The following is an 18,302-nucleotide window of genomic DNA, read 5'->3' as shown; positions in this document are numbered from 1 at the left end:
CTCTCTTTAAGACTGAATCAGGCTCAGAAGAGCTACCAAAAGAATTCACTAGAAACGGTTGCGTATTATTTAGGGGAGCAGCAACCAAGTTCATGCACAAGCCAAGTTGGAGTATCCTTTTCGCCCTTTGTGATGTTTGCAGACCATATGAGATGATCTGCATCCATGCAAAATGCTTGATCAATTTGATTGGCTGGACTTTTCTTCATTTTGGCATGCAGAAGCAACAGCTGCCTGGTATCTCGGGCCTTACCCTCATCCCTTCAAAACGTGACAGGGCCCTGAGGGGTCGCAAAGCCCTCAGTGTCCTGAGTGACTTAATTGGGCCAAGATCGGAGTAGCCCAGGGCATTAGCTATAAGGCTGACTATCGACACCTACACAGATAGGGACAGACAGGGGACAGAAGCAAAGGAAGAGAGGACCCACATGGTTAGATGGGACAAAGAGAGAAGGTCGGGCCCTACCAGAGCGCAAGGATGAGTAGATGTGTCAAACCATATACACAAGAGCTACTAGCTACTTGATAACATTTGTTCAATGAATTGTATGTGACACAAGTTGTCTTCTTTGTTTACTTCTGGTGGGGTTTTGGAGTCGTTTGGCAAGCGAGTCGAGCCACGACCAGCTCGACGGCACACCTGGAAAGAAACTTGTGGTTGGCACAGTGAGAGGGAGAAAAGATAAAGGAAATAAAATAAAATAAAAATCCGACGACGAAAATAATCGGAGGAGGGATGTTTTCACAGACACTCAAACTATATGACACAATACCATACGGACATGTACGAAGGTTTCTACAGTAGGGGACTTTTACTTAAAAGAAGACAGAGAAGAACGCAGAAGATTGAGGACTTTCGGGGTGGGAACAAAAGAAAAGCCTGTAAGAATCCCAGCACAAAAGACAAGCCTTACCATGGGCCCTCAAACGAGACCCTCTGTCATGCCTAACTTAAAGTGTATATGGTAGAGGGACCAGCTGTGAGAGAAAAGAGATTAGAGCAGAGAATTGCATTAACTGAGACGGACGATGGGTTCTTCTGATACCTCTGTCCTTAGAGGTTTACAATGACTCGACATTTGAAAGAATCAAGCAATAAAGGCTCCTAAAAAAATGCAAACAACATCCATAGCACGATGCCTTGGATTTCTTTGTATTTTTAGAAAAATTGTACAATGACCATTCCAGGAACTGGATTTTAGAAATTCTAAAACATATGGACCATTAAGCAATATTCCTTGTCTTAAGGGAAGTGAGATTACACAATGACATGTTAGTAACTCATTGGCTGCCATTGACAGGCATTGATGTCCAGCTGGGAGGGCCAGGAGTGAATGATCACTGCCAACGTTCCCAGTTCAAATGGATTAGCCATCTAGTATCGCCATCAACAGCAATCAATGAACTACACTAGACAAGAAAATGTTTAGTGAGACTTACCTTTAAGGCCTGTTATTATCACCTTCTACTGGCATGCTTGTTTGACTTTTTGACCCTAGTTCCTTGAAAATGTTAGCGTTAAAAAGCCTGGTTTGAGGCCCTTGAAAAGTATGTTTTGTTAATCCAGTGTCCTGGAAAGGACGTTCAACCGATCGAGTCAACTCAAAATACCATATTATTGAATAATGCTACTCAAGAGATCATATAAAAATAAGTGGCGTTTAATCAATGGTACTGTAGGGTACCCAATTAACATGGCGCAAATATTGTGCTGACCAATGTTCCCTCTAAGCTGCGCGCGTGCGCAATTGCGCACTACTCTCGTCTTCTCTGCGCACGGCAAATCATATGGAGCGCACAAAATAAAATCCCAACTTTTTTTTTTTTTTAGCTGTGAGGCCGACGCGTGAACCACTCATCCACCGGGCCACCCATTCATAGATATTAATCAAACATTTTATTATTACTAAATCATTTAAGTGTAGTAGACATGCACCTGCTTATGGCAGGTGTGATACTGGTGTGTGCCCATAGCGAGCAATGATGTTGCTCACACCAGTACTCAGTGTGCTCAGGGAGGTAGTGTTTCTGCCCAGACAAACAAAAAATTAGAGGGAACATTGGTGCTGACACATACTTTGACTATAAGGCGTACCACCAATGAATGGGTTAATTTTCCCATCTGGTATTGATGTCAAGATTAGTAGTCGGTTCAAAGCAAGTTTACGCTGTTGATTTCTGGAAGTATACTTACATCCACAATGAAGAAGTCCAACCAGCACCAGGCATTAGTGAAGTACTTGACAAACCCATAGGCCACCCACTTGAGCAACATCTCCAGAATAAAGATGTATGTGAAAACACGATCAGCATATTCCAGAATAATCTTGATAGTCTTCCTTTGCTCAATGTAGACATCCTCAAAGGCCTACAGAGTGGCACACATATTGGAACTCAGAACTGTTACAGCATTCACTGAATTTCACATTGAAAAATAAATAATAGAATAGGCATTTTTGGGCTTGTTTGGGTTGGGTCAACAATTTAACTCATTGCCTGCTGCTGATGTGATAAACATGGAAATGAAAGAGCTGGTAGTGCTCAGTTGCTGCCACAGCCTCTGCCAGTCAAAATGGATTGAACATTTAAAGTTTTTACTGACCCGCAACAATGAAATGAAAATATAATTGATGAATGTCCAAACAAGAAGCTTAAGTTCAGCCTACTTTCTGTTAGCCTCCAAGTCAAAGTAGATTTTTTTAACCGAATTGGATCCACAAGTGAAAGTGAAAGAATTTCAGTTTGGCTATTGGATCTTTTTGAGAAAAACGTTTGCAACCACAGAATGTGTTTTTACTTTGGCCAATGGCCTCATCGCTCAAGATAGCTGCAGAGCTAAGCTTAATTTCTGTTGGACGAAAGGTTGGTGCATTATAGCGCTTGGCCTTCCATTAGCAACAATCATAGTGTATCATAAATAGTTGGAACTAAGTACAATAATGTTCAAATGTAAAGAATAAGTGGCATTGGTACTGTATCTTACCAGAGCTCCACTGCTAAGTAAGATCATGAAGATGATGAGTGTTTCAAACCAGTTGTGCTCCACTATCAGATAGCAGGTCTTCCTCAGGAACCACCAATGCTTCCCCCAGCCGTGAGTGATGGGAACATCACAGCACTTGTATTTTGCCACACATTCTGGATGACAAATACGTCGGCAAACGATGCAATGTGTGTTATTGAAATGGGCGATCAATCTTGCTGATGGTATTGCTACTACATACCATCTGTCCAGCAGGCATCTGGGTCAAGGTACTCCTCCACAACCTCCACGACCGCCACCTCCTCCACATCAGGCTTAATGTCGATTGTGCTGCCCTCAGATGAACTGGTGTCATCCAGCTAGGAGAAAGGCCCATAGACAGACACTTAAGCAGGTTGAGCGCGTAGTCCTTTTAATAAGGCCAATATGTATTTGTATGAATCACTTGATTTATTACTCCGATGCTGTAAGTGTTATAGTAATGCATACGAGAGTGACTCATCCTCGCTTTGACTCTTTAGCCTGCAGATTTCATCGTGTAATCAAAAAGAAGCAATTAAACACATGCTGTAATAATCTTATTGTTATACATTCACAAATGATGTTCCATAGGGATGAACAGATTTTTGTTTAAATTGATCAAGTGAAGGTATACAAGTGTAACTAAAATACATCTTTTTTTTCCCTCTGACTGGCTTTGATTATAAATCTAATTGAATTCAATACATTCACATCACTAACTTCAAAGTCTATGCATATTGGTGCACCTGAAAACACTGAGGAAATTCAATTCATGAACGAGTGATACTGCACGTGACAATCTGAAATTGTCAGCAAAACGCGACAGTGAAAACGCTCTCATTGCGCTCTCTCTCCAAATATCGTAATGAGTCGTTGCTTTTCTGATTGGTGGTGGTGGTTTTGCTTCCGGACGCTCCCTGTGGCTGCTTTGTAGGGCAGCGAGAGTTACTGCATAGGGTCAGCTGAGGGAGTGTAGGGGAACATAAACCTGGTTAAGAGTACACTTTGTTCTCTCCTTTCCAACTATTAAACCACCTAAAGAGAAGTATAATTTTCTCCTTCGTACAGTGTGAGGGAAACGTAAAAAAAAACACGCACTCTTACACGCAACTGTAAGTTTGTTATTAAACGCACTTCATGTTGTGACAAAGGTTACGCGGTGAGCAAGATAGAAAAGAACATTAAAAACTTTAGTTGAACGAGGGAGTGTTAAATTGATGTTATTTCCTGAAACTAGGCCTGAGCACAATTGTCTTTGAGTTACAGTCACTGTTTTGTAGGCTACAGTTAAAAACCTCAGGCTTAGGTATGACTCCAGCAGCTGCTCAACCCTTAATTTGTGTATTCCCATTTTCTTAGTCATATCGGTTGAGAGATTTAATTGTGGCTAATATAACTGACTTTGGTCATTCAAAAGTCACTTATGCTCTAAAATAAAAGCACCGCATAAGTTAATGCAAACCATATAGCACCATCCCTTTTTATGTTGTAGTTATTTTACACATTGGTACGAGTTTGAGTTTAACAATGTGTGAGCGTGAATGGTAGTTTTTCTCCTTGTGCCCTGCGATTGGCTGGCCACCAATTCAGGGTACCCCCCCGCCTCTGGCCCGAAGTCAGCTGGGATAGGCTCCAGCACCCCCCGTGACTCTAGTGAGGATAAAGCGGTTCAGAAAATGAGATGAGAACCGTAGAATGAGGATCACTGTGTACTGGCGAATCCCCAATGGGTCAGTCCTACTTACATCTTTGCTGTTCTCCACATCCGATTCACTGCTGAAGTCCTCTGTGTTAAGGTTCTCAAAGTCTGACTCTCCCACAGCAATAGGGACACACACAGTCAAGTTGGGGTTGTGGATGAAAGACATGTAGTCTTCATCAATCATGTACTTTCCAACACTGCTCCCAATGCCAGAGGTGGTTCCGTTGCCATTTTTAGCATAGTCCAGTTCGCGGTTGATATCTACTGAGTGATTAGCAATGCAGTTGAGTTTTTTCTCGTACATTTCATCCAGAGGTTTTTCTTCATCCTCATCAGGCTGCAAAACAGAGGGAAAACAAAAAGTACGGCTAAATCCTGATCATGCTTGTAAAATGAGAGCATACACAGTAAATGGCTCGGACCACTAGAATGTTATAAATAGAGTCTATATATGTCATGATGACATTTTTACATAAAGTGTTGTAGCTTTTCCAGCACTAACAAACCAAAGGCTTGTTCTAAATTTGTGGAAGTTAAAGAGAGACAGAAAACTGCTCGTATAAATGACCTTTGTGTGAAAGATGGATAGCATTTAGGTATTAAAATGGCAAATTTCTTAGGCCTCAGACGACCGAGAAAATAATGTTCACTAAAAATGACACCACCATTGAGGTCAGCCATTATTTGACACATATAAACATTGGTTAGGATTGGGTACCTAAAACCACTATCAATTATGTATCCATTCTGAAGCAATCGGTGGTAACCAGACTGAATAAAAATGATCATTTTGCGGTCTGACTTTATTTTTCTTTTCTTTTTTTTCCCTTAACTCTGTCGTCACCTTGGGGCACATTAGACTAGTTAATTTGTTAAACTCCAGCTTGTTTTGTAGATGTAATCGCATGGTTTTACGTCACATGATTGCTATGTGTTATGAATATTTCATTTGTTTACATTTACAGTCAAGCGGCAACAATGTTCGAGTAAATTAATTTTTACATTGCTTGCAAGTTTCGCTCTGCTCTTCAAATTAACTAATAATTAATTAGTTACAGAACGAGGATATTTCATAGCATTTTTACTATACATTGTATTGTTTCAGTTTAACATCTCTAAGTGCTCTTGTCAAAAGAATGAAGGGGACAGTAAAGACATTCAAGTGGAGGGGACATTTGGTTCTTTAAGACTCTACTTACCTTTTTGAGTACAGTGGCAGCATGGGCCTTGATCCAGGCAATGCCAATCTTAATGCGAGCAACAGCGAGCTGGAGATTGTTGGGCTCGCCGTCGTCATCCGTGGCAGCGAGGTTGTCTGCACTAAATGAGCTCAGCAGCAAAGCCAGGAACAAGTTCAACACCTGTGGATGATTGAAACATTTGCAGCGTTCATTCTTTAGAAAGCTTCTATTTAATATCACCCGGCCACTTGTCTTTACTTACCACCAAGTTTCCAATGACCATGACCATCATGAAAACCGTGAGGCACATTGTCTGTCCCGCTACCTCCATACAATCCCACATGGTCTCAATCCACTCTCCACACAACACTCTGAATACAATCAGGAAGGAGTGGAAGAAGTCATGCATGTGCCAGCGAGGCAGTTTACAGTCCTGTGCGATCTTGCACACACAGTCCTTGTAGTTTTTGCCAAACAGCTGCATGCCCACCACAGCAAAGATGAAGACAATGATGGCCAGCACCAGGGTCAGATTACCCAAAGCCCCCACCGAATTACCAATGATCTTGATCAACATGTTGAGTGTGGGCCATGATTTGGCCAGTTTGAATACTCTCAACTAGAAGAGACAAGGGACGGCAAAATCAAAGATCTATGTTCATCAACTGTATTCCTACTTGGAATCCATTGTTTAGTTGCGTATGGTTCGAAAAAGGGTGAGAGAAGGAGGCCTCCACTTACCAATCGGAAAGAACGCAGCACCGAAAGACCCTCCACATCCTGAAGTCCCAGTTCTACTAAACTCAGCGACACTATAAAGCCATCAAAACAATTCCATCCTTCCTGAAAGTAGTAGTAGGGATCCATTGCTACTAGTTTGGCAAACATCTCAGCAGCGAAGATGCCTGTGAAAACCTACGATGCCACAAACAAACTGGTTTAATTGAAAAACCGATGCCGACGGAAACATGGCGCATTAGAAGTTGAGCATTGGTCAATATAGGACTGCATGAAGGTGGGGTAGGAGAGATTAGGAATGTGCTGGAGACCCCAGGGGCATGACTTCTAAGGGTAAAACTCTTCCAACTAATACATTTTTTTGTGACCCACCCCATTCCTGGAAATTGTCTCATGTACCCTGCATTTATATCCTATTATTTTTTCAATTGATTCCCATTTCTACAGTGCTGTACAGTTTGGTTTACTTATGTCCTAGGCATTTGTTGTTGCTATGGAAAAATGATGTGCAGATTTGGCTATTTGATAAGACTCAATGCACCATTGTCGGAAGTGGAAAAAATACTACTCCAAGCCTTTATCAAGTTGACATCAAATACAGAATCAGGTGGTGAAGAAAAAACATCCAATGAGTCATACTGCACCATCATCTACCAAGCCAATGACCTAATTTTCTGTACTGACACTGAGTCAGTGCTATTGGCAAAAGAAGGCTGTTTGACATTGCTATTTGACAGGCAGATTGGAGCGGTAATTTGCTACAGATTCGACTTGTCAGGCCCGAGTTGTTTAGTTTCTCATGATTTCTAGGTGGCAGACTTGAGTGCTAGCGTACAACAAAAACATTTGAGCCGAAGTTGAGGTAAGCAAGACGCAACGGAAATTGAAGCCTGACACGAGTGGGGGTGATGAGGAAGGAGCATGCGGACTGGCTACATTAAAATGGAAATAAATGTTTAATGAGCCATCAAAGGCCTATATACAGTGCAGTATGTATGTGGAGTCTTAAGTGCACATACCAAATTGATGCATGAGTGGAAGGGGCCAACTTGCAATATTATTTCTAACTTGATGGAGGGCAAGTAAGGATTACAAAACAGATTTACTCTCACCAGATTGCCCACAGAGAGGACTTCTTCAAAACGTGGTGTCATTGGATAGTGCTCCATCGCCATGAAAAGGGTGTTGAGAACAATGCAGATTGTGATGGCCAAATCCACAAATGGGTCCATGACTATCAAGTAGACTATATGCTTGATCTTGAGCCATTTCGGATGGCACTCCCAGATGAGGAACGTGTTGGAGAACTTGTACCAACAAGGTGGGCACTTCCTCTGAGATTCCTCAAATTCTGAGAAAGTTACACAGAAGGAAGAAAAGTGCAAACATTAAAACTTCAGACATGAAATATTTGAAGTAGAGCTGCAATTGTGGTTTTTATTTTAGCTTCACTTGACCATTAACGCAATGGATGTCAGTGACTGCGACAGACGTGAGATGCATTCTAGTTCCGAGTGCCTGCACGTCTATTGCCGTTATTGACAGCCAGTGAAGCAAAATAAAGTTGTGCAATGACATCACATAGCACAAATATACCCTCTAACAGAGTGTTGGTGACGACGCTCATCTGACTGTTGGCACGGTCTTTTCCTTTAAAGGAAGAGTTGAGCTGATCCACTGAAACCATGAGAGAGCCAGAGTGCTTCTTCTTTACCTCCACATCGGTGGTCTATACTCAGAAAAATGACAAAAATATATATGTATTTATAAGCATACATTAACAGAAAAGCTCTAACGACATAAACGAATGCCCCTCAACAAGTACTTTCTCTATTACAGAGCAACAAAATCATTTTTTCAACTTTTAATGATTCAAATCATTGGATTTCAATGCACGTAACGCATATTTTGTTTGTTGGCGGGATTAAAGAGCGTATCAATGTCTGCCATTTCCTTTCGATGTCTTTATATTGAAACTAACGTTGGTTTACGGAGGCAATTTAGCCTAAAGGTTCAAGTTTGTAAGTAATCTGAAGAAGCTGGCACTTCTCATTTCAGGTGATATAGTGTGCAGCTTTTATACATGGTAAGAGATTTGTATCAAAATGACAGAGGAATTGGGACTCTTGACTCGTGTGCGTACCCGCTTATCCACAAACAATATTTCAACAATTCTTAAGCGACAGCAAATATTTACAAATGAGTCGCAATTTGAATTTTGCAGATATGGCTGTTGATTTCCCCGATCGTCCTAAAAAACAGTAATTTTGAAGCGTGTATTGGCAGACATGAGCAAGTGACAGCACTACAAGACTGCGGCCTTGAGCAAGTAAACATTCTGCCATTTTAGCAACTATGCTGAATTGAAGAGGAAATTCACAGTCAATGGGTAATCTCAGCAGAAAATTTGAAAAATGCATTCGTACAGGAAGGCACCGTCTGAAGGACGTAATTTAAAAGAAACTAATTGTTCCTTAAATTGAATATTTTAAAGGCTTTATTTACTATGAACAAAATATGTTTCTTTAATCATTCCTAGTTTTATTAGATGGTTAAAAGGTCTGCTTCTTTTGGGTGTCACCCTGAATAGGTACTCTATATTTGTACATATAATAGACATATAATTTCTAGAGAAGAGAGCCAATCTATCTTGCTCAAATGCCTACAAATGAGACTTTTTCAGCACCGACGGCATTTAAATCTTCAACATAGAGCAAAGGCTATCATGTACTTTGCATAACATTATGACAGTCTACATGCAATGGCATGCAGGGCATGTCAAGAGAAGATTTCAAGACAGTTTTTGTTGCTGTACCATGCTACACCTGGAGAAAGGTTTTAAAAAAAAGTATGTTGCTCGACAACACAACTGAGCGCTCATCATGCTCGCTAGAATGCGGAGGGATATTCTCATAGAGGAAAGAATCTGAATTTTTCTTGCACCATCCAGTGGCTCAGCAGCAGTGGATAACTGAAGGAAATGTAATGGAACCATTGAAGGAATAAGAAGAGAGCATGATGGAAAAGAAAAGAAAAAGACCAAGCTCAAAAGTCCAAATCAGTACAAATTAGGCAGAAGTCACCTTTTGAGGGATGCTTTTTGCATTTGCCTTGTTTTCCCTAACAATTATATGGGAAAACAACAATTAACTCTGAGCTGATGTTATAGTATTCACTTTAGTTGAGACTAAATCAGGAGACCTCAAAATTAGATGTATATCTCCACCTAAAATTCTTGCCAACAATTAATGTATCATTATGCCCTTCCCTTAATGTAAATACTGTGTAGGATAAGTATTAGCATGAGTTGCATCTTATGAAAATTCACTTTTATGAGATTGCTAGTGTTTACAGCTCAATTGCTTTTATCTCGCTCAGCTATTTTTTCTTCTTCTGCCGCTATGTGAACGACTACACCGACTAAAGCTGAAACAGCTTGACGCAAATTTCTCTGTGTAAATCGAACATACCAGGCTTATCATTATAGTTGATATGGAAGTAACAATAATTAGTGGTTGACTGTCCTGCTTAAGTACAGTACATATAAAATAGAGTTCAATCTGCAATACTCATAACCAATAGATGGGATATGAATGTATTAGTGATTATTTCTACTAATAAACGCACTGTGATGACTATCCTGGTTGATTTTTGCTTTAAAAATCATAGACAACCCCCAAAAAGGGCAATCAATGAGTTTAGATGGCCCAATTTGACAAAACCGTAACGCAGGTGGAGATATATTGTGTGTAAATTTACAAGTAAAAAGTAGGAAAAAAGGAAACTACAGAATTTAGGAGTGAGGAGCAATCGCCAAGGAGGGGAAAAGGAGCTTGTGAAGGAGAAGCTGCAGCGACGGAGGCCGCCGCCATCATGCCTAAACTGTATTAGTATCTCATGGACGTTCTTACACTGTCATCAGTGGCTGCCTTATCTATTTTCACCTCAGGCAGAAGCCGTCTGCCAGGCCCCGGTCCGATGAGAGACACCACGCCATTGCAGTCCACTGTGCTGTTCCTCTTCCCTCCTGAGTGAGGCGCCAAGGGATGGATACGGGAGGAGCCTTGGCTGTAGCCACTGTAGCTGTTCCGGCGGAAAGGGATGAACAGGGAACCCCGGCGGTCCTCGCTCTCCTCCACTGTACTGTGCTCGTCGTCGGCAAACTCGTTTTCTGATCCCATGTCCTTGGAGCGTCCTTTGAAGCTGAAGATGCTGCTGCGGCTGTTGTGGCGTGACATGAAGGGTGAGCCCGGGATGCTCAGTAGAGACTGGGGTGGGACGCAATGACAGACAGGCAGAATTATCAGTGTTGAAGATTGTGAGTGAGGTTCCATGCGAATACAAATAAGGAAGAGGAAAGGAAGCAGATATCAAATGGACAACGTACTTATGCTTGATTCATTCACTAGCACAGAGTCTTCCATTCTTTGTTTTTGTTCTATTGGGCTGCTATGTCATACAAATAAATTGGAAGTCTTATTTCCTCATGTCCAAACATGGATTGAGCAAAAGGTGAACTATTAAAATGAAAAAGAGGAACACAATCTCTCTTCTTTGTTACACATAGAGAATCTCTCATCCATTTTGTCCATGTGCTCCAAGTGTTGATACTGATAAAACTAAAATATGTATTACCTGGCTTCTTGTATGGACTGCGTGCTATAATTATTCATGATAACATACAGTATATATGATGAAGTATGCGATCGGATGAAATGTACGTAACTGTCTTCATTAATGGGAAATCGACAGTTTCGCAAAAGTGTACACATTGCATTGAACATTATCCACAATTGGAACTAAAACACGGCACACCACTCAAGGTTCAAATGACTGGACGTCTGATCACCCTCTATGGCAGAGAATGAGTAAAGTGGCCCATTTGTTGTACCTACATCTGCTGTAATCAATACTTTTGTCAAAGTGAATTAATTCAATACAATTCAAAAGCCTTTTGACATTTATTATTCAGGAACACACTATTAGTCCTAAATAAAAATGCATTACTCCTGATACTGTATGTACATTTGTGCTTATACCAAATGTTTTGTTTAGACCCAAACAGGAAAGGAATGGGGTTTGAACCCCTCAAAAACAATTGCTCACAAATGGGTTACCAGTTCCATCCTGGCAATGACCGCCTAAATATTGTTCAAATAATACTGTCGATTCATTTAAAAGCAGGTACTACTTTCAACTCATTACATCATTGCGAGTGTACCTAAATATGTTGTATGTGAATACGGTGTAAGAGAATTCGTACCGCACCTGATTCATGATGGAAGTCTTCCTCCCCAGACGGCTTCCCGGGAAACGAAGTGTACTTCTCTTGCTGCCGTCGTCAGACTCCGACTTGACGACCTTCTCGCTGTCACCCTTTTCTTTCTCCTGCTCTTTCTGCCGCCATTTCTTCTTGCGATTGCGACGCTCCTTGGCACTCTTAGAGCTCAGTTTCGAGACCTCTGAAGAGCTGCGGGACAGGTGGCCCCCTCCCTCGTCCACCAATCCCACTTCAGATACAGTGCCTGCAGAGGTCACCATGGCCGCAGCCTGAACAGAAGAAAAAGAACGTGGAAATATTTGAATAAATTTGGCAACGCTGCACAAAACTAACGGGAAATACCATCCAATACCGCTCCGTTAACGAGGGGTGACAAAGCCAACTCTGCGACGAGTGAAAGGATAGTGTTGTAACTTTTTGTAAACTTCAAACAGAAGCAGCAAGGGTTCGGGTGGTATTTGATTTCGGTTGGTTGGGACAGCATCCCGTCTCTGTCGTCACCACGCCATTGTATTCATCAGCTGTCAGGTGAGATTTTGACTAAAATGTTTGTAAGTTGACATTTGTTGCTTTATAAAAATATTTGGGTATATTGATACATTGTTGTGTTGATTTCTTTCACCGTTTTACAGGTTATGTATATTAAAGATGGGAATTTCCAGTTTAAAACTGGCGATGCGAGATGTATGGACAGAGACTAACGTTTTTTATACATTTTGAGCATTTCTAAAATGATAAAAGTCCATTTTACCGCTAATAGCATCTGAACAGTTAAGCTATGTGAGGTCACAAAAGGTTTAGAAAACAAATTTCCCATAGCATAATACACACGCCACACTTATTAGAATATTTTAATTTTCTTTCAATGTATTACAATTATGTTTTTTTTTTAATTAATATTGTTCTATTTAGAATTGACCATATTTGCTCATGATTTCTCATCATTTCCCGAATACGGCATGAATAAAGTTATCTAATCTAATCTAAATAACGGCTTATATAAATTAACGTTTTTCAAATTCGTTTATTTTTTAGTACTATTTAAATAATGACTTTTCCCCACAACGGATCTTTCAATGAATTATTTTATTTTACTCAAAATTATATATACTACTACATGTACGAATGTAATTATTAAAAAATTCAAAAAAAATCAGAATTTAACCACTACAAGAAATGGTTAACCACCTTATGACTTTGATATAGTGTACCGACCTGTGTTTCATCCTGCCTTTTGAGCTGCTCCATCATGGCTTTAAATTCAGCCTCCTTTTGCTCAGCCTCTTCAATGGTGGCCTGGTTCTGCTCCTCGTAGGCCATGGCCACCACAGCCAAGATAAGATTAACAAGATAGAAGGAGCCCACAAAGATGACCAGCACAAAGAAGATCATGTAGGTCTTCCCTGCCGCTCGTAATGTCTGTCAAAAAATAGGGATGTAGCAATGATTTACATTTGTTTAAAGACTCTACAGCCATCTAACCGGTGGTTATGAGAAAGAACTCATGCGGTATAGTCGAGATTATGAATGGCTGCAGGTAAATATACATTTCATTTCAATAAATATATTTTTTTCATTATTTCACTTCCCAGATAATCATCAATTCAATTGATTTCCAAATACTTGGCCGATTACAGTACGCGAGAACTTAAACACATTGACTGTTAGTCTTCTCTGACCATCTTGGCAAGACCGATCGATAACAATCTGATAATGTGATAAAATACTGATGTTTGCTTTGTTTATCAGGGTTCCCAGCTTTAAGTGGCTAATATTGCCTTTCTGCTGTAGGGTGAAATAAATTATATATATATATATATATAAAAATATAAAAGTATATACTTTTTTTCAAATCATTCAATTTTGGCAAGGTTGTTGATAGCATTTTTGTGTGTGGTGTGTCAAAATTAGAAGAAATTTTATTTTGATTTAGGGGGAATTTAAGATCCAAGTAACATATGCCTGTAAAAATTTATTGTTAAAGTGAATAGGGAGAATTTCATTAGCAATTTTAACATTTTACCGGGTGTTTTGAGATTATTTTAGTTCAAATATCTTTATTATATTAGATTTGACTTTGTAAAAATCTTTGCCACAAGCACATCAAGTTTTCTGAATTAAAATGCAAAATAAATGATGTCACATATTACAAGCCACTTGAACGGTAATGAGCACTATTCTCAAAATCAACACATCCAATATTTATAGTGCTTAGGTCTAAATTCTGAAGATTATGGAAAGCTGCTCTATAAGAATTTGAGAATTAAATGTGGGTGTAGTGCAAGTTGAAAATTGGACTTAATGCTACTCCCAATTTATTCATTTTAAACGTTGACAAAGGACTCCTGAAAATTACCAGCATGTAGAGATTTTCCCAGAAGTCTTGGGTCATTAAACGAAACAGGGTGAGAAAGGCCCATCCGAAGCTGTCAAAGCTGGTGTAACCATAGTTGGGGTTCCGCCCTGCTTTCAGACATGTAAAGCCCTCAGGACATCGTCTGTAAGAGCAGCGTAGAGAAAATAATGCAAAAGCTTTTTGTGCAAATATATAACATTTTCAAGATCTACATTACTCAACCTGCCAAGTCTTGCCTGGTGACTAAATTGTTTTTTTGCGTATGGCAATTCTAATGAACTCGTTTGCTGCCATTGACAACATCCAATCTTTTGGAACTAGGAGTGGTTAGCCCTGAATGTTACTTCCGGTTCAAAATGATTGGAGATCTACTACCGAGGCTTTGAATAGGTTGGCAGCAATTAAACTTAGTTCATACAGTGCTTTTCACTCATAAAATGCAGCTCAAATGACATGAATTTAAAAAAAACTACTGCAAATGCAGGTAAGTGAAACAAAAACTTACCCCGAGTCTGAACTATTTCCACATAATAGTGCGTCTACTTGACCGGGGTAAAAGTAGAAGTTAGCTGTGAGGGGAAAAAAAAACAGAGTTGGCCGTAATTACCTTCTACTAGAAGCACATAGTAAATGCTGTTTGTAAACTAAAATAGACTAATCATTTATCCTATGGTAAGGTCATCATGGCTTACTGTCATTCATGAGGTATTCCTCCCAGTCAAAACCCTTGGAGCCATTGGACAGGTACATGTTGGTGGTATTGACGGGCCAAAAGACGCATTTTTGCCGCAGATTCCCCATGAAAAGCTGTAATCCGATCAGGGCAAATACGCTGAGGCAGAAGACGGTCAGGATCATCACATCTGATAGCTTCTTCACAGACTGGATCAGGGCACCCACAATGGTCTTCAGGCCTGACAATACACAAAAAGCACACACACGTACAGACATGTGCACAAGGAGACATATAGAGGAAAAAAAAGGACAAACCCGCACACACACACAATTTACGCAAAGACAGACATAAATAAAAAAAACTTCACAAAAACTGCTACTTTCAATAATGGTGTGGCTTTTTTATGTCTAGAAACTGGCGAATCAAAAGTTGTCATTTATGTTTTTCTAAGGCTTACATTCCACATTGGAAATACATTTTTGTTATGTACAGTGGTACCTCGACCTACGATCAGCTCGACCTACGACATGCTCGTGGTACGATGAAAATTTCGATCGAATAATTCGCCCGTGATACGATCAAAATTTCGAGATGCGACCAAGCCAGGTGGCCATGACATGAGAGGCTGTTTATCATTGTAGCGCACTGTCTTTTTTGCCGCATCTCTTTCGTGTATAACAGATATCTACGAGCACTGAATGATTTATTCAGATGAGTTTCGACCAGGAAGCGCACAACGCGCATGCGCGGGCAAAAAGAGGGCTTTCTGGGCAATGAAGTATACTCGTGCACACAACACCGATATGCAATGGCACCCTTTCTCAGAATAAAACTTCATTACCCACAATCAATACGTGGGTAGGCTGTTGCATTTCCTATTTCCCCCCCTTAGCATGTTAGCTCCCGTTGGCGGAGCGATCACTAATTCAAGACTTCTTCTCGTTGGCAAGTGGTCGTGTGTTATCCTATTGTGAGGACATCTGTGTGCATCATTTTCGGAATATTTTGAAGGGAATACAACAGCAAACAGCCCATCGATAGCGAACGTGAGGGTGGAGGCGTGGCAAACAACTAACCCGGCCAGAACGAAGGTAAAAAATTTTTTTTAAAACAAAATTAGAATTCAGTTTTGTGTAAAGTTACATTAAACGTATGTTTGAGTGTTTCTGTATATATTAATCCAAGTTAATTTAAATTTGTTTGTTCGGTTAAAAGTGTGCTGTGCGAAAGCCGCCCAATTTTAGTTATATTAAACACATTTTATTACTATTAAACCACTAGTTATGTGTTACTTTGTTAATAGATGGCGAATCAGAAGAAATAAAACATTTTTTTCCAATCCAATACCCTGTTTTGGTGTTTTTTCAGAGGGTTGGAACAAATTAATTTGTTTTTAATTCATTTCAATGGGAAACGTTCGCTCGAGTTACGAAAAGCTCGACATACGATCTCAGTCCCGGAACGGATTAAGATCGTATGTCGAGGTACCACTGTAAATCTTATTGAAGTAATTCCTGCATCTCCACTGGCTGATCCAAGTTTAATGTAAAGGACGCTAAGTTCTAATCACGTAACAAGAACATCAAGAAGGTATCAAGTTGTGGTTTAGTCACTAAATAACATGCTGTTGCATGGGGAGAAAGCAAAACAGCAATCTCAGAATCCACTGCAGCTTTCAAATATATAAGTAGAATTTTCTGATTCCTTAAATAATGTACAGGAAATAATAAAAGTGTAGCTTGTAGGTGTGTTGCTTGAAAGATTGATATTTTTATTGCAGGAGTGACTGCATGCAGCTTTTTCTCCCGTTTGTTTTCAGGCAATTGGCTAATATTATTTTTCGAGGGTGCGCAGTTGCTCACTAAACCAAATCACTTCTTCTACATGTTCTGTTTTTTGTAAGCGAAGCTTTTTTTAAATAGTGTTTGCTTTTCATTTTTCCTGTATATGAACTTTAAAGAATTCTATTCATCATGAAAGTTAGAAAATCAACATTCCAAAAAACTAACTCCACCTTACAGGGATGTTTCCATGAAAAATATATATCTCATCCTGTGTGCATGCTCCAAGTAGAAATTAATACAGATGGAAACCATTGTGGAGAATTTAAATTCAGTCAAAATTGCACCTTGCAAATTGTTTTAAACATTAACATGACTTTGGTGTCATACCAGCCATCAGCCATCGTTCAATGCCATCTGAACTGAGGTGACGACAGTCAACGAGGCGGATAAATATATGGATGATAGGGGGGAGGAAGCATCCCTTATTAGGTGGGAGTTAAAAAAAATATCTTCCAGTCAACAAATGACAACGGGGGCACAAAGCAAGAGGTGAAGAAGAGAAAGAGAGAAAAGGCGAAGAGGAGCAATGAGAGGTGCCATGCAGGTCATTTAAACGCCAAGGCTGAAGATGCTCGCTGTTTGTCATCAGTCGGTTGACTTGCAACTAACTACTACTACTAATACCAATAACTACTTCCCGTTCATGCAGAGGCTACAGGCTGATTTTACTCTATGTGCTAGTGATGGACAGTGGATTTAAAAAGCTTGCAAACCAGTTGAAATGCCAGCTTTTTGTGTTATTATGAAACTTTTCCCTTCATTAATTTGACCATATATTTATTGAATTTGATTTTTTCTACTTTTTTTGAGAGGGAAGGGAGAATTGAGGCTGTTTCACATCAAGAGTAACATAGTATATTATTGTAATTGGTAACCAAGTGTGTACACTTGTACAATTTATTTTGTTCTTTTCAGGTGAGCGAGAAACTTTAGAAATCAAATTATTGGTGGCAGTTTTTTGAAAAAACATTTATCCTGGCGTGTTTTTTTCCATGACAACAGGATTGTGTAAACATTTTATATGCACTGAACCATATCCGTTATAACATATCTAAACAGTCTGCAAAAAGGTTCCATTTTGGTGTCTTGAAAACCGCTAACTAATTCTACTGGAAGCCAAACCTGTAAGAAGCATGTGTCTCCAAGCATCATGCAGCACTGATCTGCATTCAACTTAGGCTTGGCAGTCTCAAGGAAAAATAGTCTTTAAACAAAAATAAAAAAAAATGATTTTTAATGAATAGATAGATTTTAGAATTTCTCATAATAAACTGAAGAGTTGCATCATGTCATGTCCAAATGCTTTGTTCAGCATCCAAAAAAACTGGACATATTTGGGAAAAAAAATATGCATCAGCGAATCAACACTGGAAATAACACGAGTGTTCAAATGTTCAGACTGCCGGAAGACTGCTAAGCCTATCAAAAATGTATGACTACCATTTTTGATTGTTGGCAAATAAAAATCAAGAAGTTGTTCCATTCGCCTCTTGTAAATAAAGAATAAGAAAGAATATGAA

At 39.7% G+C, this 18,302-nt stretch overlaps 1 protein-coding gene across 6 annotated transcripts in view; it reads right to left on the bottom strand.

Annotated features, from left to right (window-relative positions):
- The window catches only part of scn8ab (sodium channel, voltage gated, type VIII, alpha subunit b), a 47,673-nt gene that overhangs the window by 9,019 nt on the left and 20,352 nt on the right, over positions 1 to 18,302 (bottom strand). For all 6 annotated transcript variants that reach the window (XM_077602422.1, XM_077602423.1, XM_077602425.1 and 3 more), the window contains 16 exons: positions 14,955 to 15,176; positions 14,768 to 14,831; positions 14,263 to 14,404; positions 13,122 to 13,325; positions 11,894 to 12,175; positions 10,570 to 10,893; positions 8,222 to 8,354; positions 7,738 to 7,976; positions 6,629 to 6,802; positions 6,150 to 6,506; positions 5,906 to 6,067; positions 4,750 to 5,043; positions 3,225 to 3,342; positions 2,984 to 3,138; positions 2,195 to 2,368; positions 254 to 376 (listed from right to left, as the gene is read on the bottom strand). In XM_077602422.1, coding sequence (XP_077458548.1) covers positions 254 to 376; positions 2,195 to 2,368; positions 2,984 to 3,138; positions 3,225 to 3,342; positions 4,750 to 5,043; positions 5,906 to 6,067; positions 6,150 to 6,506; positions 6,629 to 6,802; positions 7,738 to 7,976; positions 8,222 to 8,354; positions 10,570 to 10,893; positions 11,894 to 12,175; positions 13,122 to 13,325; positions 14,263 to 14,404; positions 14,768 to 14,831; positions 14,955 to 15,176 — 3,167 coding nt within the window. The remainder of the gene's footprint in view (positions 1 to 253; positions 377 to 2,194; positions 2,369 to 2,983; positions 3,139 to 3,224; positions 3,343 to 4,749; positions 5,044 to 5,905; positions 6,068 to 6,149; positions 6,507 to 6,628; positions 6,803 to 7,737; positions 7,977 to 8,221; positions 8,355 to 10,569; positions 10,894 to 11,893; positions 12,176 to 13,121; positions 13,326 to 14,262; positions 14,405 to 14,767; positions 14,832 to 14,954; positions 15,177 to 18,302) is intronic.

The sequence above is a fragment of the Stigmatopora argus genome, chromosome 6 (genome assembly GCF_051989625.1).
Source record: "Stigmatopora argus isolate UIUO_Sarg chromosome 6, RoL_Sarg_1.0, whole genome shotgun sequence".
Classification (NCBI taxonomy): Eukaryota; Metazoa; Chordata; class Actinopteri; order Syngnathiformes; family Syngnathidae; genus Stigmatopora; species Stigmatopora argus.
The sequence above is the reverse complement of the archived record's forward strand: the minus strand, read 5'-3'. Positions and strand labels throughout refer to the sequence as shown.